General features: G+C 41.8%; 1 protein-coding gene across 5 annotated transcripts in view; it reads left to right on the top strand.

The window, feature by feature from the left end:
• The window catches only part of IGSF5 (immunoglobulin superfamily member 5), a 46,529-nt gene that overhangs the window by 6,474 nt on the left and 19,540 nt on the right, over positions 1–20,515 (top strand). The window contains exons 1-6 of one of the 5 annotated variants that reach the window (XM_083734774.1): positions 7,396–7,612; positions 10,227–10,306; positions 12,816–13,136; positions 14,700–15,008; positions 18,786–18,905; positions 20,323–20,347. In XM_083734774.1, coding sequence (XP_083590900.1) covers positions 10,249–10,306; positions 12,816–13,136; positions 14,700–15,008; positions 18,786–18,905; positions 20,323–20,347 — 833 coding nt within the window. In that variant the 5' untranslated portion in view covers positions 7,396–7,612; positions 10,227–10,248. Of the gene's footprint in view, positions 1–7,395; positions 7,613–10,226; positions 10,307–12,815; positions 13,137–14,699; positions 15,009–18,785; positions 18,906–20,322; positions 20,348–20,515 lie in introns of those variants that run through there. The other 4 variants (XM_083734777.1, XM_083734776.1, XM_083734775.1 and 1 more) reach the window with 4 other exon arrangements.

Here is a 20,515-nt window from a genome sequence, read left to right as displayed (position 1 = left end):
TTTTTTGCTAAAACCTTAGTTTTTTGCTTGTTCAACTTGAATCCCGCCACCCGACCAAAGTCAGAAATTAATTCTAGCACTCTTTTAGTACTAGAGACTGGCTCCTGTAATGTTAATACCAGGTCATCTGCAAATGCTTTCAATTTGTATTGTTTCACTCCGACCTCAATTCCCTGTACCAACCGGTCCTTTCTAATCATGTTCAATAGCACCTCCAGAACTGAAATAAACAATAGAGGGGATAGAGGGCACCCCTGTCGTGTCCCTTTTTCAATTTTAAACTCCTCTGTCACCACATTGTTTACTATCAATTTAGCTTTTTGTTCTGAATATATTGCTTCTAATCCATTTTCAAACCCCCGCCCCACTCCCATCCCTTCCAAATTTTTCTTCATAAACATCCAAGAAATGTTGTCAAAGGCTTTCTCCGCATCGATAAAGATTAACACCGCTCTAGTGTTAAGCTTTGTTTGTAAAAGTTCCAAAATGTCGATGATGTTTCTTGTGTTGTCAAACAAATGCCTACCAGGGAGAAAGCCTGCCTGGTCCTTATGGATCACTTCATTAAGCACTTTTTTAAACCTACTTGCCAAAATGTCTGCAAAAATTTTGTAATCCACATTTAGGAGTGAGATGGGGCGGTAGTTCTTAAGCTGGGTCTTCTCAGTTTCTAGTTTGGGTATCAATGTGATGAAGGCTTCTTTCCACGTTTCCGGTGCCTTCCTCCCCTCCATAATCTGGTTACAGACCTCCAACAAAGGTTGTATCAAATAGTCTTTCAGAACCTTATAGTATTTGGAGGTAAGTCCATCAGGGCCTGGAGATTTGCCTAACTGGAGGTTCTGAATGGCGCTTTCAATTTCTTGCTGTGTGATATTACTATTCAGGATTGTTCTCATTTCCTGAGGTATTTTCTGTAATCCATTGGTTTTGAGAAATTGGTCCACCTCCGAATCTTTCTGTGGCCCTTGTGAATAAAGTTCTTTGAAATATCTCTGGAAGCACTTTCTAATTTCCTCGGGTTTCTGAACCATTCTCCCTTCAATCTCTAGATTTGTAACTGTATTAAGTTTTTGTCTCTTTTTCAACTGCCATGCTAGCAGTTTCCCACACTTATTTGCTGATTCAAAAGATCTTTGTTTCATTTGTTTAATTTTCCATTCCACCTCTTGATTTATCAATTTCAAATATTGTGCTTGGAAAAATTTCACTTCTCTCAGCACTTCCTTCGACTTGGGCCTGGATCTTAGTTTTTTTTCTCCATCTCTTATTTTTTCCAGTATCTTCTCCTTTTCATTCCAGAGCTTTTTCTTGATCGTATTTTGTTGTATTAGAAACCCTCTCATGACTGCTTTACTTGCGTCCCAGATTGTTCTTTTTTCCACAGTGGTATTTAAATTTATCTCAAAATAGTCCTTTAAAGTTTTTTGGGCCTTCTTAACAATCTTCTCGTCCCTTAGTAAGGTGTCATTCATTTTCCATCTAAAGGATCCGGTTGTATTTAGTCTCAGTTCCATTTTCAAAGCGTTATGGTCGGAGCAGGTTTTTGGGCAGATTTCCACCTTTCTAGTCTTGGGTGCCAGTCCTCTAGTTATCCATATTTGGTCGATTCGTGTCCATGTCAGATGAGCTTCAGAAAAGAAAGTTCTTAACCCTCCATATGTCAATTAAGTCCACATTGTCAGTCATTTCAAAAAAAGTTTTAGGTAGTCTGCCATCTTTCGTTATGTTAGCACTTTGCGACTTATCCATATTTACAGACACAACCCCATTCATATCACCCATCATAATAATGTTGTTGTAGTCTAAGTAGTCCAGCATAATCTCATGCAGCTTCCTGAAAAATTCCGATTTTCCTTCATTTGGAGCATATATTCCTAATATCAAAAATTTTTCTCCTTGTGTCTGAATCTCAATCGCCAAAATTCTGCCGTGTTCGTCTTTAAATAAAAATTTCGGTGACAGGCTCTCCTTTGCATATATCACCACTCCTCTTTTCTTAACTTTATCCGAAGAAATAAATTCTTGGCCTAGTCTTTTATTAATTAGCACTTTTCTGTGGAGCCTTGTCACATGCGTTTCTTGCAGGCAAATAATGTCCAATTGTTCTTTTTTCAAAATATGAAATACTTTTCTTCTTTTTTCCAGAGAATTTCCGCCATTTATATTCCAACTGAGAAGCTGCAGCGACATCCTGGTCTAATTGGTGGGTCTACAGTGGGGTGTCTAGGTTTCCCTCCGATCCCGGAGGTGGTAATGCTGGTCCAGATCCAGACGGTGTAGGCTTTGGAGATGGTCCCGGTGGTGGTGGTGGCCAAGAAGCTGCGGCTCCTTTCTGGAGGTCCTCCTCGTGGTCGTGTAAGAACTTCTGTTGGTCCTCAGGTGTTTTAATTCTTACTTTCCTTCCTTTGTAGGTAAATGATAGTCCTTGCGGAAACTCCCACCTATAAGGGATTGTGTTGTATCTCAACAGTTTGGTCAAATCTGTATAAGTGGTCCTAAGATCCAAAAGATGTTTGGGTATGTCTCTGTAAACTTCAGCCTTTTTACCTTCTATCTCCAAAGATTTTTTAAAATGTAGGCCTAGTATCTTGTCTCTTTCCTCTCTTGATCTCAAAATAACCAAACAGTCTCTGGACTTATCCTTCTTTATCAATTTTCCCAGTCTAAAAGCCGTCACAATTTTAAAATCCTTGTCTTCCTCAATCCCCCAGAATTTGGAGAACAAAAGTGTTAAAAATCCCTGTAAATTTCCTTCCTCCAGTTCTGGGATGGCCCTTAACCTGAGATTATTTTCCTTACTTTTCAATTCAACCAATGACAGGCAGGCCTGTTGTTCCCCTACCTGTCTTTTCAGAGGCCTTACTTCCCCCTTGATCTCATCAACCTTTTTGTTCGCCTGTTCTGCTTTTTGACTGGCTTCCACAGCTAGTTTATAGTTTTCAGTCGTGGCTCCTTGCAATTTCTCAATTGCCTGAGTGTGCTGGGAAACCTGCTCAGATAATTTACTAATAGAGGATGTAGCTTGGTCAATTTTTGATGATTGATTGTCCACTTTTTGATTTAAAATTGCCAGTTGTTCCAAAATTTGTTTCAGGACTATTTCAGATCCTCCAGTTGCCATATCTTCTGCAGCAGGCTCTTCAGCTTCCACCTCCTGTGCTGTCAGCACAGTTGGGACGGATGATCTTTGTTGATGAGATAGGGTTGTTTGAACAAGTTGAACTGGTTTCTTTTCTTTTTCTTTTTCTTTAGCTGCTCTTGTTCTCCTGAGCCACTCATTCCACACCTGCCTCTGTTCAAGGTCAAATTTTCTTTTGTTCCATAAGTCAAACAAGTCCAGAGTGTAAACAATTTAACCACAGAGAATCACAATAAAGTACAGTTCCCAGGCCTCTATGTCTCCACAATCCTCTAGGTGGGGGTATTTCAAAGTTTCAAGGAAGGAGAGAACTCTTATCCGCCATTGAAGTTCTTATGTTCCCTATGTTAAATCTTAGTAGTTCCAGAGTACAAAAGGAAGGTTCCCCGGGCTTTCTATTTCTTGAAAAAAGGCCACAAGGTGTCAAGAAAGGTCCCAGCAACAGTGTTTAAACGTTAATGTCTCAGTCTATGTATCAGTTTAAACTCCAATAACAGTATCAGCAGTTTGACAGTTCTCTTTTGCGCACTGACAGCCCGACAGCTGGGTTGTCCCTTTTAACTCCGCATAGCTCAAAATTAGGAAGAAAGTTCCAAAAATAAAGTCCACAAATTTTACAAAGATTTCCTGCTTGTCTTTTCACTACAAAGTCTATTAAATACACCCTCGTTTTACTTTTACAGTCCCTTTTGAGTGCTTCAGCGCTCTTCTGAACCGTTGCTTTGATCTGGTTAGCAAGATCGGGAGACGGACTTCCTGTTACTCGCCTCCCGTTTTCAGCCAAATTTCAGCCAAATTCCAAAATTTTAGTCCGATGTTTAGTTCCCCTTACTCACGGGTATGTTGCAGCCAATTTCGATGTTTTCAAGAAGAAAGGTCGGCGCTCATCAGCAGCAGCAGCGCGGCTTTGCATCCACGAAAAGAGCGATGAACTCACAGCGCCGCTCCCCCTTTCACGTTCCGGAGCCCCTTACGGGGTTCCTTCTTCGTTTCTGGGGGGGCTTTTGGCGCCCGCCGAGTCCCACGGCCACAGGCTCGCTCTGCCTGTGGTTTTTCTTAATGGGTCTCCGCTTTGCCGCAGCGGACGACCCTTTTTCGCGGAGCCCCTCTTCACAGAGTAAAGAGGACCGCCATTGCCGTTTTGCGCCACCTCCGGAAGTGTCACAGATGCTTCAAATGAGATTCCTGCCTTGCAGGGGGTTGGACTAGATGGCCCTCAGGGTTGCTTCCAACTCTACAATTCAATGATTCCATGATTCATCCTGGAGCATTTACCAGAACTATAGTCGAGCACTTGCAAAAGCAACCAACCAGCTCTTTGATTAACAGAATAATAACGTATTTACTGGTGGATTTATACTGGAATGTCTCCACATCTTCCACTTTATAAATTGTTCTGTGATGAGTCCCCAGTGTTACCACATGACTGCCTTTGGAAAGGGCACTCTGGCACAGTACCAAAAGCGGAAGAACCCCCTGCCTCGCACATCCTGGAACATTTGATAGAAAAAATTACAGGGTTTTAATAGGAAGCTATGAGACAAATCAGTATGCCACCCTGAAACTTTTATAGGTGCAAACAGTCTGGAGAGTGGCATCACATGTAGAATCACTGTATAGTCAAGTTTCAAGGGACCATGAAAGTCATTATTCCAACATTCTGCAGTGCAGGAATCTTTCGCCCAACATTGGGCTCGAACCCATGACCCTTATCCTTGAAAGATAAGAAGAAAACTAGAGATTGCTTAATAGCATCATGAGCACGACTCTTCATGAATGCACAATCAAAAGGATACATGGAGGGGGGGCCAGTGTGCTCTTTCGAAGTGCGTAATTTGTATAGGACTATTTCAGGGACCGGATAGAGTGGGTGGGTGTATTCTGTATGGGGTGTTTCTGGCTGGGAATCCAACAGTCTCCTTCCCTGCTGACAGAGGACTACCCCGAATGGAAAGCATCTCCCACTCAGCCACAGTCACAGCCTCCCACACAGTATGGAGTAATATATTGTATTGACACAGGCAAGTCAATTTTTCAATGTTTCAAAAGTAAAACGATAAGAAATCCATACCGTCCGACTAAGACCTGCATTAGAGGACCAAGTCCTGTCTTTGCTGCTATTTTTTGTCTGGTGAGGTGGCATGCAGGTTAATATCCTGGATTCTTCCACTGTTTTCTTTGAGCTGCTTTCAGTTCCATCATGTGGAAGAGAATTCATAGAATCATAGAATTAAAAAAGTCACTTTCAAAACGAACCAGCAAGCTCCATTTCTGAACAATAGAATTGTGTCTTGGGCTGTGACTCACCTCATTGCCTGCCAAAATGGAATGCGGGAACCGGCTTGAGTCTTCAAGAATGATTGGGTGGAATATTGCCTGCACATTTTTCTCTTTTGATGTACGTAGGTTATGTTCTTATGCTTAATTCATTAATTCAGCAATCATCAGGATATTATGGCACTGCTGAAATAATTGCACTGGCTGCCAATTAGAGGTATGAGCTAAGTTCAAGGTGCTGGATCTGGGGTACAAAGCCCTAGGTCATCTCACCCCTTACATACCTAATCGATCACTGAGCTCTGCAGATTGGGGCCTCCTGCAGATTCCACCTTATTAAGAGGTCCATCATGCGCAATAAAGGAATGGGACCTTTAATATGGTAGCCCCTTCCCTTTGGAATCTCACCCCCTGCCATTGAATATCACACAGGTATCATTTCTGTTGTCTTTGAAACCTACTGAGGACCTTCCTCTTTCAACAAACCTTTTATGTGGAAACCTTCAGTACTGCATCAGTACTGGAAGTATTAAAATACTTTTTATAGGTGAAATGTTTTTAAAATGTTTGTATTATTTTATGGAATTGTTTTTAATATCAACCTGCTTCTAGAATCATAGAATTGTAGAGTTGGAAAGAATCCGGGGGTGGGGCCTCTACCTCAACCCCCAACAATGCAGGAAACTTAACTAAAGCATCTGTGAGAGATGGCTATCCAACCTCTGCTTAAAAACCTCCAACAAAGGAGAGTCCACAACCTCCTGAGGGAGCCCGCTTTAATTGTGTTTTGCACTAGTTTTATGGTTGTAGTTGTTTTTTGATTGTATATTTTACTGTTGCAACTCATCCTGGGACGTTGCGGTGAAGAGCAGGTAAGAAATCTAACAAAATAAAAATGAAATAAAATAAAAAGAATTAACATGCATCTCACGCATGTGTAATAATGTGCTTTTGAGATGCTCAGTAGTTTGTGATTTGGCTCCTCTGGAGTTTGGGGAGCCTGGATTTAACCCCTCTGCTTGCACTTTATTGTTTCACTTCACTAGTGGCCTGAAAGTTGCATGAATTGTGTGAAGCCCACTATTTGGCCATTAGGCCCTCGCCCTTAGCAGCTTTGAAAAGGATGGAAGCCCTCCAGGATCTGAGATGCAGCTAAGGGTTGTACAGTGGTACCTCGGTTTTTGAACGCCTCTGTACTCAAACATTTCGGAACTCGAACGCCAAAAACCTGGAAGTAAGTGCCTTGGTTTTCGAATGCGCCTCAGAACTCAAACAGGAAGCGTGGCTTTTGTTTTGAGTTTTCTGTGTTGAGGCTTGTGTTTTGAGGCTTCCGCTTTCGGTTTTTGAATGTTTCAGAAATCGAACAGACTTCCAGAATGGATTATGTTCGAAAACCAAGGTACCACCAAGTCTTTGGCTTGTACTACTACTTTACTCTACATTTTCCTACTGGACTGCAGAGGACCATGGCGAAGAGAGTGTTGGGGCAAACTGAGGGATTCATTATTTTCCTCAGTAACAACTGAGGCAGTTCTGCAAAGTATGGGGGAATACGTGAAGGTTGCTATGTCCCTCCCACCTCCCCTGATAGGGTTATTGTGACTTTAATACAGTATAGAGTGTTAGGCAGCAATATAGCAGACAGAGTATGTTCTCTTCCCACACAGAGATGGAGTAAGGGGGAAAGTGGCAACAGCTGAATTTTTCACATGCCATACTAGTCATGAAAGTGCTAGAGCAAGGCTTGATCATTTTGCTTACTCCCTTTTAAAAAGAATCTCCTGGTGCCTGCTGAGCTGCACATTGCTTCATTACGGCAATAGGTGTCGTTGTTTCCACACCTACTCGGTTGGTCCTGTACCTGCCTTTTACTTTATGTTTTGATGGCATCTGTTAATTATTAAAAACCATGGAATATGTTCATTGGTTGCACACCTGGGTCATATCTTTTTATGAGATAAAAGGTCACTGCAAACAGAGTCGCACAAAAGCCGCATCAGAAACCAGAAGTTGCAGGAAATGCTTTGTGTGGGGCCTTCCAGAGGAATAATATAGAAACCGGTTGAGAGTTAATCGGAATATTTGAGTGTGTGGCTATATGAGGAGTTACTTGGATGGAAGAGACAGCAACAAGCAGGTTTTCTTTCTCAGACGAGACTAAGGTTTTTCATGTGACAACCTACTGGTAAGAAGGTAAGGAACTCTCAAGTCTATGATAGTCAATTTAATATGGGTGAATGACTGCAAAATGGGTTTACTGATAAAGAATCTGCGATTATGTAATGATATTTAGAAAAGGATGTTTGCTCTCCAAAGTTAAGTTAGCAAAATCCAAATGTAAACAGAAAGTAGGAAGTATGATACTGTAGAGGCCTCTACTTTTGAATGTTACTTGTTCAATCTGGCACAGTCTTAGGTATGTTTACTGTGTATGATCGGGCTTAAAACTTAGTGAAAGTGCTGACAGTTGCAGCTTTAATTTATATGTCTAATCACACACATGTGGAGAGCAACTACTATATAGAAGTGTATTTTTCTATTGACCCCACAGCTCTGAAATGGCCTGCAAATGACCCCTCTTGGTTAAAGCAAACCCAGGAAATGAGCTTGGGTAGTCCACCCCTATCTGGCACATTGATCTGTTATCATACAAGAGGAGATGCTTAGCACAATGGCAACTCCTGCCTCAAATAAGTAAAGCTATCTCCAAATAATTGTAGCATTCTGTTGTGAAAAACATTTTTTCAGTTCTAAAAGAAATTGGGTCACTATGGCCTAGTTTTGCTGGAAGTTCCTGGGGCTCTCCTTCCCACAGACAGCCTTTTTGACACCTACATCACTGAAATACATTTCCAGGCAACAGTCTTATACATACTTACTAGGGAGTGAGTCTCTTTTAATCAGAGCTGTTAGCATTTACATTCAAGTATAGATCCATAGGGACGCGGGTGGCGCTGTGGGTTAAACCACAGAGCCTAGGACTTGCTGATCAGAAGGTCGGCGGTTCGAATCCCCGCGAAGGGGTGAGCTCCTGTTGCTCGATCCCAGCTCCTGCCAACCTAACAGTTCGAAAGCACGTCAAAGTGCAAGTAGATAAATAGGTACCGTTCCGGCGGGAAGGTAAACGGCGTTTCCGTGCGCTGCTCTGGTTTGCCAGAATCAGCTTAGTCATGCTGGCCACATGACCCGGAAGCTGTCTGTGGACGAACGCTGGCCCTCTCGGCCCATAGAGCGAGATGAGTGACGCAACCCCAGAGTCGGTCACGAGTGGACCTAATGGTCAGGGGTCCCTTTACCTTTTATAGATCCATAGGATTGTATTGCCCATCCTCTGTGCTGATAAATCTCATCTTTTTGCTATTTTATGCAATGTAGGTTTTTAACAATTGCACAGCAACACCAGCAATAATAGTTGTCGTGAGCTGAGATCTGATTTATGCTTAGCCCTTCTGGGCATTTCTTTGAATGAGGATTGCTATTCTTAAAAAGACTTGATCACATCAGCGGCTAGGATAGATATCTCTTAGCACTTCGGGACACACTTCAGCAGAAATTTTTTGTTGCTTATGGTGGGAGGTGAATGATCCCTTTGCTGAGGGTTTGTTGTCATTCATATTGTTATGAGTTTGTGGATTTAGTAAGAGTTAGAAGTAAATAAGGTTGATTAAACTGTAAGGTAAAGGTAAAGACCGTTTCCGTGCGCTGCTCTGGTTCACCAGAAGTGGCTTAGTCATGCCGGCCACATGACCCGGAAGCTGTACGTTGGCTCCCCCAGTCAATAAAGCAAGATGAGCGCCGCAACCCCAGAGTCGTCTGCGACTGGACCTAATGGTCAGGGGGCCCTTTAACAACCTAGGCCAATCTGGGATAGCTGCTAAGAGGGGTCATTAGCAGGGCACAAAGGCTAGTGATGACCCATCAAGGAAGCCATCAAAGGGCAAGACTGCAGGACCAGGAGGGCTTCCTCCTCCAGCTATGTGTGTTAGTCTGCAGGGAAGGAAAAGATTTAAGATTTCAGTGCTGGATTATGTAGGCTGATGGAAAATTGTGGTGTTTTGCAAGAGGTCTGAAAAAGTGGGAGAGAAAGGGGGCCAACAGAACTCCCAGTGGACTGGCTAGAGCAAATGGGGCAGGCAGGTTCCCTTGTTTGTAGACCTAAGCCTGCTGCTCCTGAGAGAGGAACAAATAATCATTTTAAGATGTGAATGCTCTGAACCCTCCCTGCACAGTAGATGACCAGCCTGGATAGCTCAGTTGGTTAGAGCGTGGTGTTGATAATACTAAGGTTGCAGGTTCAATCCCCGTATGGGACAGCTGCTTATTTCTGCATTGCAGGGGGTTGGACTAGATGATTCACAGGGTTCCTTCCCACTCTACAGTTCTATGATTCTATTATTCAGGTTGTATATATGTGTAAATAAACCATATATCATAAAGACACTGCCACCTCCACTGTGCCTAATTTCCAAAAGGGAACACAGACCCTGTGGAAAGCATGCCAGTGCCAAGACGCCTGGAATCTCACACTTCTTAGAGATTGGATGCTTACATGAATCCAGCCCAGGAGTTTTTTTCACAACTGCTCACCACATTCCAGAAGGATGTGATCTCTTCTTAATAGCGAAACACGTCATTTAGTGACCACATATATGTATGGTTCTCTGTTTATAATCTAGGAAATATACTGCTTTGTTGTTGTTCAGTCCATTTGAAGCATGATTGTTTTTGTCTTTGGATTTGTAACTTTGAAATACTTGATAAAAAAATATGTGTTTTACAGCAATGTGCTGGTGTCCTTTTCTTTTAGGTTCATTGGAAGAGCTTGCTAAATGGATAGATATCGGGAATGGATTTGGCTGGCTTTCAGTCTTTTAGTCTTGCTAACAGGTATTATTACCCTTTTCTCATTTGCCAACCAAAGTGTAACTTGTTTGCTTAGCACTTCTTAGGCCGCCTGTTATATAGCAACTCTATAGAATGCTGAAATACTAAAACTAAATTTGGCACACACATTCGGGGTGTCACATTTTAATAACAACCCAGCGCCTTCCTCCCCACCAATTCTCAGTGGGAGAAGGAAAATGCAAAATATTACTCGATGCAAGACTGAAATGTCGTATGGAAATCATTTAATATGGATAGTAAGCTTCCTATACCTCCATTAATTGTTGTCCACATGACTTTTTCCTCCAAATCACTGCCTTCCCACACTTCCCCCTCAGTAAGTCTGGATTTTCTCATACCTCCTCCTTTTCAGAGTATCCCTGTTATGAGAAAATCTGGACTGGGGAAAGTATGGGAAAGTAGAGATTTGGAGGAAAACATCAAAGGACAATGGAGAATTGGGGGAAGTACAGAAAGCTTACTATCTACATTAAATTACCCTATGGACGAGCCCTTTGTGTGCACATTCAAGGTCAACATTCTGAATTTCTATTATAAATTCTAACTTGACTTCCACTCTGTTTTCATGGAGGCCAGGAAAGATGCAAAGCAGAATTCAGTGCAATAGCTCCCTTGAAGACCGACAAGTTGGAATAAGAGATGTGTATGTTCAGGACACAAGGAAAAGGAGGGAAATTGAACACAATACAGGGTATCCCTTGAAAAGCAAGCTACTGACTGAAAGCTGAAGTGTAGAGTGGTACCTCAGGTTAAGTACTTAATTTGTTTCGGAGGTCCGTACTTAACCTGAAACTGTTCTTAACCTGAAGCACCACTTTAGCTAATGGGGCCTCCTGCTGCTGCTGCGCCGCCGGAGCACAATTTCTATTCTCATCCTGAAGCAAAGTTCTTAACATGAAGCACTATTTCTGGGTTAGCAGAGTCTGTAACCTGAAGAGTAAGTAACCTGAAGCGTATGTAACCCGAGGTACCACTGTACTTTCAGTACAGCAGTGTGCATTTCAAGCTGAAATCCTAGCTCAAGTCAGTAAAGATGTAAAAGATATAGCCTCCCTTGAAGTCTTCAGAACAAAAGGTCACGTGTACATTTTGAACCTCAGCTGGTTATTATACCTCTGCAGGTGTGTCTTTGCGATTCATTTCTTCAATTTCTCATTCTGCATTTTTTTTTTTGCATTGCAGTAGCTTGTTTAGCTCGTGTCCCATGTGATTTTTTTGATACAGGTTTGTGAGTTTTGAAACTTCTTATGATCCTTGAGCATTAAAATGCAATTTAGTACGAAGACGATGATCCCTTTAAGTCCCTTGGGTAGTTTATACAATAAGATGGAAAGAATGTAATTATCTTGGCTTATAATGCCAACATGCTTGGAGTATGGTCATTAGCAAAGGATAATAAAAAAATGAGAAGTGTTCTGGAATTGGTTCACAATGATGGGAATTACGCTACTATGCCACCTATTCAAATGACTCTTGGCTGTTGTGTAATTCTTGGCTCTTGGAAAATCACATGCCCTTTCTGGTAATTATTTCTTTAAAGAAAGTAAAAAAAAAGAAAAGATTAAGCCCAGTTTTGCCAACATGAGGATTTATTAAAGTCGTTTTCAATCAATCCACAGAACTGAACACAAAACTTTGAAAAATTAACTCTTGCAGATCAGTCTGTCAAAGCTGTACAGGATGGATTAAGAAAATTCAAAATGTTTATCCCGAAAGCTCTATAATGGAACAGGCAAGGGCAGCGCTACCAAATAAGCCACAACTACAGTGGTACCTCGGGTTACAGACGCTTCAGGTTACAGATGCTTCAGGTTACAGACTTCGCTAAGCCAGAAATAGTACCTTGGGTTAAGAACTTTGCTTCAGGATGAGAACAGAAATTGTGCTCCGGCGGCGTGGTAGCAGCAGTCAGCTCCATTAGCTAAAGTGGTGCTTCAGGTTAAGAACAGTTTCAGATTAAGAACAGAGCTCCAGAACGAATTAAGTTCTTAACCCGAGGTACTGCTGTATTCTCAGGATAGGATGAATCTGCTTCTAGGCACCTGGTTGTTTAAAACCAGTTTAGGTCCAAAATGGGAATGCTTCGAACCAGAACTCTGGGATTCATTAAGCAACTACTGTCAACTTAAACTGAGGCAAGACCTTCCCTCTGTTTTCAAGCACAGGGCAAAGTTACAATACAAGACGACTGATAGCTTTTGTTTCTAATGTTCACAGCAAAGGTTCTTCAGACGTTATACACACTATCTGGCATTAATCTGTGTTACCAGTACATTAACCAACTTAAATGCCTCCTTCATTTTTTTGTTCACACGGACGTTTAATGCTCCTCATGTATTTATGCAGAAGGGTGATGTCAGACCTATATACATTGATTTTTTAAACTGTTATCATGATGATTGTGTAAGATAAGCTAGAAACACCCTTATTGACTTTGGTGTTGGTCTAGTTTCAGTTCCTGAGTGATTTTTTCCCCCCTCCTGTTTTGCAGATACTGGGTTTGGCTACTCCATCATAGAAGGTCCCAGAAATTTAACAATTCTTGCTGGTTCAGTGGCTCATTTTAACTGTACAGTGTCAGAAGGGTATAAGATTTTGATATGGCTTTTCAATGGAACCCCTATATTGACTGTACTGGGTAACGGAACACCTGTTATAACAAATCCGAAATACAATCAGGATGGTTTTCAAAATGGTATTGAGTTCACCTCCGGACTCAAGATTTTTGATGTCCAGCTACATGATTCTGGAGAAATAAAATGCAGCCTCCAGAACTTTCAGGAAGATAAATACGCATTCCTTTCTGTTCAAGGTGTGTATGCCTTTTTGTCATCCTTCAGTTTTAAGGAAAAAACATTTAGGCCAATTGCAAGAGTAATTCATACTGAGATTGCTCTTTCCTATTCCTTCTATACTTCCTTCTCTCAGCACTTTAAACAGAATTGTGGCATTTAAACACTAATAGATGTGCTGCAGCACAAGCCTTTGTGGTAGATGAATAGCAAAATTTTCAGTTGTAAACCCTCCAACATTCTGACAATTAAAATTGGGTTGCAGGTCCTTTGGTGCCGTGCTCCCATGCAAGCCAGCTGAGGCTTCCCAGTCCCATGTCTCTGTTGCTGGCAGCAGCTCCCTCAGGAAGAGGCAGACCAGCACCTTCACCTCCTCCTCCCTGTCATCGTCTTCATCTTTGTCGGCTTCTTCTGTGCCTCTGGCAGGGACAGCATCAGGCAGAGCAGGCGTGGCCTTTGGGTCTGACTGGGGCATCCTGGCTTACACCACCAGTACCTCCTCCATGGGCTCCAGCTCGGCTGCCTTCATTTGCGTGAAAAACATGCCTCTTTTGGTGCCGAGCTCTCATGGGAAATAGCTGACTTGTGCGAGAGCTTGGCACCAAAAATGAGACATCCAATCAGAAGCCACGATGTAATCTGCAATCTGCAATTCTGGGATGCCCTGGTCAAATCAGAACTGTTGGTGGGTATGTACTTGACATGTGTTTTTATATATCAGAGAGAGCGAGAGAGCAAGAGAGAGAGAGCACATACAGATGGCTGTAGCACCCCCTCCTTCTAATGCCACAGCAATGCTACCATAAAACTAGTGGTTAGTGGATACTAAGCCAGCATTTGGGAATCATTACAATAGACCCTCATCAAGATATCAGATGCTCCTTTTGACAATACTGCCAATCAGCATTGTTTAGAGCCCAAACCTTTTTCAAAGAGGGCCAGATTTGATGAAGTGAACATGTGTGAGGGCTGACCACAGGTGTTTAGCTTTTTTTAGAATTGAAGTTGTTGAGCTTTTTAAAGGATTTTACTTCAGGACATATACTGCCACAGGGGCCAGATTAAATCAACCAGCAGGCCAGATTAGGCCCCCTAATTGGACTTTGGACATGCCTGGTTTAGGGAATGCATATAGAAATGATAAATCATCTCTCGGCTCTAAAAATTTGCCAAATGAAGGGTCAATCTGCAGTGTGGCATTTTCAAAATTCTTGATAAATCTAAACCAATTTATTTTTTAAAACTGCAAATGGAAAAAATAATCATTGGTGCATAATTCTGTAGCTCAGAAAGGTGCATCTATCAGCATGGCTACAAAGCTTCAATAATTATCTTCCAACAATAATCTGGGAAACCTGCTTCTGTTTCTAAAGCCACTAATGGGCTGTTAGAAATGCTTTAAAGGTTACTTTTTCAACATGGAAATCTGGGTTTCAATTTATTTATTTTTTTGGGGGGGGGAATGTAATTCTCTTGGTGGCAACATGAAACCAAATTAAGAAAATAAATTCAACCTGGCCCTATAAAAATGTGTAGTGTAAACTATTCTGAAGGAAGAAAAACATCTTCTTTTCCCCAAACAGTTAATGGATCTTTGACTATCAAACCTGGCAACTTGACAGTAAGAGAGAACCAAACAACTGAGATAATTTGTGAAGCTATTGGATGGGCCCCTGCTCCACAGATTTCCTGGATGGTAAATAATATTACATTAGATAATTCCATGTACATTACCAACCAGAGTCAAGGATCAAATGGCTTGTACAATGAAGAGAGCATCTTAACCCTGACACCAGTGACCAATAGCACTGTGACTTGCTTTGTCGCTATAGATGCACTCCCTGAACCACAGAATACAACTGTGACACTTACTGTGTATCAACCTCCTTCAAGTAAGTGACTATCTTGCGGGTACACTTCTTTCTTTCTTTCTTTCTTTCTTTCTTTCTTTCTTTCTTTCTTTCTTTCTAACATTTATTCAAAAGTTACAATACAGCTTTGTCCACTGCCATAATATCACAAAATGATTACTCCAGTCCTCAATCCCACATCACTGTCATGTTCAAAATCTTTAATTTCTTGTTATGCAATCTACTATACATGGCTGAAAGGTAGTGTACTTGGCTTTCGATCATGGCTAAAATATTGGTGGGACATCCATTCACAGACTATATGAAATTTGGTGAGTTTTATGAAGATGGCTCTGGAATGGCCCTAGCTTTGGCCCTCTGGCTTTTGACAGCCTACAACTCCCATCATCCTTGACCATTGATCATGCTTGCTGGGGCTGATGGGTTACAGTGCACAAACACCTGGAAGGCCACAGGTTCACCATCCCTACTCCAGGTGCTTCCATGTCCAATTATTAATGTACAGTACCAACTGTAGAGTTGGGATCTTCTGCATACAAAGGAGGCGTTCTGCTACAGAGAAATGATTCCTCCCAAAGTTACACATTGATTTTTATTATTGGCAACCCTTAGTATGTTAAATGAGGCAAAGACGGCTGATAAGAGGCAGAAGTGATTGCTTTATTTACCTCAGTTGTTAGGCAAGGTTTTATGATCATAGTTTCCTGGTCATAGGCTTCCACTTTGTACTCCATTTGTGCCAGTACCTTGGGGACCCATTTCCTTGTGTGTTTCTGTTCTAGAAATGACCAGAGTAGATGTTTCTAATTACTGACTAAGCGAAACAGAATCCATCAGGAAGATTCTGTTTTGTGGGTGATGGGGGAATTAATAAAGCCTCTTGTCTAGCTGTCACTCTGAAGAAGCAGCCATATTCAGTTGCCATAGTGACATGATGTAAGTCAGAATGGAAGAAAAGCAGATGTCACAAAGTGCAATTATGGTGTACTTACTGATTTATCTAGGAACATTCTTCATTTTATTCCCCGAAAAGCTGTTTCTGCAGGAGGAGAAACATGTGAGTTGTCAGGGTTGGAGTACATAAAAATCTTTTAATGATTAGGCTGAAATTGTGATATGTCAGCAGTAATGAAGAAAACGACCTCTCCTCTCTCTTACACACATTACTTTATATGCCATTTCATAGTTTCCTGACAGCTTTCTTTAGTGTTTTGTGTGGTCACCATTCACTGGGCTGAAGGAAGTTTCAATGGGAGGGGGAGCCATCTATTACAATGTAAAAGAGAAGATTAATTTAGAAGCATGCACTTCAGTCACCAGAATCAGGCCTGTTCTCCTTGGAGGAAGTGTGAAGAACACTTAAACTGGTGAGGTTGTGAAAGCAGGTGGTGGAGGTGTTGGCTCTTGCCAGAAGGGCAATGGAAGATTTTTGATATTTTAGGACTCAGAGGTGCCCCATAGAGTATACCTTTTAAAGTACAGTGGGCCTGCCACTTACACTCACCTTACTTCTGCTATTGCAACTTTATGCAGGTGGGGGAATAAATCAATGGAGTGGTGGGACATTAGGATGTCCTTGGTCCCTTCCTCTGCCATCTACAAGGACAAGGAGGGGCTTAAAGTGCCAGCACAGCAGCAGGAGAAGCCACAGGTTGCTGTCAGGCAAGGAGATTTAAGTTTAGGAAGAGGCATGGCTATGCTGTTGCTTCAGTGGTCCAGTTCAGGGCTCAAACCTGCGACATAGATGCCTAGCTAGCTACATAGCAGGAATGGTGTGTATATCCTGTGCACCTGAGGAGATGCTGTAATTGAGTGCCTTACCAATAAAGAACTAACACTCATTTGTTCTCCTTGTGCTGGGTGTGCTCAGGACAACATACTAGTCTCTGAGTATGAGAGACGTCAGGGGTGCCGTATTATGGGTTTGGTATCCTTGGAATGAAGGTGACTGGAGACTGTGATGTTTTGGTGATATGTTTTTTTATTTACACATATAAACAAGCTAAACAGAAGATGAAGAGACTCACAGCATTAACACTCAGCCTAACTGATCTAACTTGCCCATTTGGGTTCAGGTCTCCCTCTGAGTTAGGGCTTTGGGTTCAGCACAGAGTGCAAGGCCACGTAGGCACCCCCATTTATTTTGTGAGCAGTATGCTCCCACCACAGGTTTGGGAAGTGGTGTACACATGACATTAGTCAAAATCCATATACATATATAATATGAGTTTTGATGTACACCCCCCCACCAAAACTAGCTTTATCCGAATTGAGAAAAAGAACCACTTAGCTGAATTTTAAGTAGGTAATGTGTACATGACCATCTCCATGTCATCCCATCTCCACTCTAGCTCACACCTTGCCAATTGTTCTCCTACACCTAGGATAAAGTGTCTAGTTGTCTCTATGGCAACATAGCCAGATCTTTAGTCATGTAAAAAGGATGCTTAACAGGTATGACTAGGGCCATTAACTTGACAAAGAGACTGATTTGACCACTTACAGATAAGTAGCCGTGTTGGTCTGCCATAGTCAAAACAAAAAAAATTCCTTCCAGTAGCACCTTAAAGACCAACTAAGTTAGTTCTTGGTATGAGCTTTCGTGTGCATGCACACTTCTTCAGATACACTGAAACAGAAGTTTCCAGACCCTTCTATATAGTGAGAAGGTGGGGAGGGGTATTACTCAGAAGGGTGGTGGGAATGGGTGATTGGCAGATAGCTGTGATGAGCCTGTTGACGACTCTTAACGACTGTAATAGGTCTTACAGGAAAAAGCAAGGGGTGAGAAGGTGAAAAATGGCTTTGTCATGTATAATGAGATAAGAATCCAAGGTCTTTGTTCAGACCAGGTCTCTCCATGGTTTTAAGTTTGGTGATAAGTTGCAATTCAGCAGCTTCTCTTTCCAATCTATTTCTGAAATTCCTCACCCTTCTGAGTAATACCCCTCCCCACCTTCTCACTATATAGAAGGGTCTGGAAACTTCTGTTTCAGTGTATCTGAAGAAGTGTGCATGCACACGAAAGCTCATACCAAGAACTGACTGGAACTGCTACTGGAAGGATTTTTTTTTGTTTTGATTTGACCACTGCGGCAGTTCCTTTTACAACAAAATCCCATCTTACGAACAGAAAAACCAACGGCTTAGAAGGAGCCCCAAATGGTCAACCAACCAACCAACACCCCCCCCCCCCCGGCAATCCTGCAACACTATATAAAGTGGCAATGCTGTAGGGGAAGTTTAATCAGATCTTTCATACATTTAACCCAAAGATTTAAAGGGAAAACTTTGGAAACTTGAGGGTTTAATGTGTAAACAGCTATGGTGTATTTTGTACAACAATGCCAATTATACTCAAAAGCCTTCTCTCCTCTGATGTGGTCTATAGCTATGATAATTCTTTTAAGATAGGTGAAATATAAAGCCACTGAAGAGGACTGTTCAGCTGAAACACATCTGTTACATTAACTTTTTAATTGGATGCATAGTTTATTAGACTAGGAACTAATTTTTGCCCACATATTCCCTTCTCCTGCCTCTTCCATGCCACACTTTCCCACTACAGCCAAATTGGCAACTATGTCTATTGAGGAGAAACCGATGCATGAAATCAGAATCTGTTGAAATAATAAAAATAAAATTATAATGTATCTGGCAAAGACTCCTGGACTTCTAGAAGCCGCAACAGGGTAAGATTACTTAAGAAAGCACAGCAGTCTATGAGTAACTCATTAAATTCATAGGGAGACGTGCATATTTTACTGTGCTTCTTAACATTTATTAATTTTTATCTAGTAGCAGGCGATGACGGACGAACTCGAACTATAATTTTAGCAGTTGTATTGTCAATTGTTGGTTTCCTCCTCCTGATCCTTATTATTCTGCTTATTATCTGCTGCTGCAAAAGAAGGAAAGGTACGTGGGCTCTCTGAACCATTTTAAAACATGGAATTATTTAGGGAGGGAAATTAGGTCCAAAGAACTGACTTTTGTGACAGTGGCAGATTTCTACTTGTATTCTTGATAAATGTAGATACAAACACTAAAAATAACCGGGAGAAAGACTGGGACTTAAACACTGATGGTGAGGAATGGAATTCAATGTGGCATAAATTCCCTTCTAAATCAACCTCAATCAAATATAGAGAAACAGCCCGGACCAGAGGGGAAACTGTTCCTCATTATCTGTTGTTAAATTTCTTAACGGCATACAATCCAGCGGTGAGCAAATTGTAAATAAAAAGCAATTGGAAATGACAAGACTGTTTGAAACGCACTCTTAACTGTTTACACATCAAGCCCTCAGTTATTGGCACAGCTAATTTGAGAAGTTGCTTTACCATTCATTTCTGCAAGTGCAGCATTATGCGTGAAAAGTAAACAATTCCAGCCAACACCAGGGCACACACTCCCTTTGTTGTGTTTGTTCCCTGGCAATGTGGCCAGGCCATTCTCTTCAAACGCAGGTCTTCCTACATGGATAACACTGGAGTTTCCAGCAAGCTCCTTTTCCGCAGAGCCCCATTCTGTTGTGGGGGAAGGAAGGGGTGGGAGCTGGACGCAGTCTTGGAGTGCCTTGACTTGAATAGTCCGCTTGCAGCCTGTTATAGAAATAGTGGCACATAGGTGCATGTGTGCAGGGAAAGGATAATAGGGTGGAGGGTGATGGGTGGTGGGTGGTGGACGGTGTCCCACTGAGCCACACCACACCCTGCTTTCCATGTTGAAAGGGAGCAAGATTGCAGCCCAAGTTTCAGAGGAATTTGCTGCAGAGAAATTACTTATTTTTGAGATATACAGTCGTACCTTGGTTTTCAAACAGCTTAGTTCTCAAACGTTTTGGCTCCCAAACGCTGCAAGTGACTGTTCCGGTTTGCAATCTGTTTTTGGAAGCCGAACGTCTGATGGGGGATTCCGCAGCTTCCAATTGGCTGCAGGAGCTTCCTGCAGCCAATCAGGAGTGGTGCTTGGGTTTCCGAACGTTTTGGAAGTTGAATGGACTTTCGGAATGGATTCCATTCGACTTCCAAGGTACTACTGCATAGAACAAATGTATAGCATAGTGATCCTACATATGAGTTATGAAGGGAAGTTCTTCCTTCCTACAATAATTCTCTCTCTTGTTTGAATGAGGAGTCCAGGTCCACACAAGCAGAGTGCCTCCTTTTTACTTGAATGACTGAGGGTGTCTGTGCATGGACAATCTCAGTTTGAGTGCTGGAGCACCTTTCTGTATTAAATTAATATATTTAAGAAGACTTAAGAGTGTTCTTTTCAAATAAATTGCTATGTTTCTTTAGAGTATATTCTAAAATCTGACCTTTCCCCCCAGACTCCAAGTATCAAGAGGAGATGAGGTAAGCTGATTATTGTTTTTGTTTCACTCATTTGGTAAAATTTCTATTTAATATTTTGCCCAGCTTGGCCTGTGGTAAGGGATGATGAAAGATGTAATTCAATAACATCTGGAGAGTCACGGGTTATCCACCCCTGTATTATTAGATTTGAAACATACAAAGCCAGGA

This window comes from Podarcis gaigeae, assembly GCF_964106915.1.
Source record: "Podarcis gaigeae genome assembly, chromosome: 4".
Taxonomy (NCBI): Eukaryota; Metazoa; Chordata; class Lepidosauria; order Squamata; family Lacertidae; genus Podarcis; species Podarcis gaigeae.
Note: the sequence above shows the minus strand (reverse complement) of the source record. Positions and strands in the feature narration are given on the sequence as shown.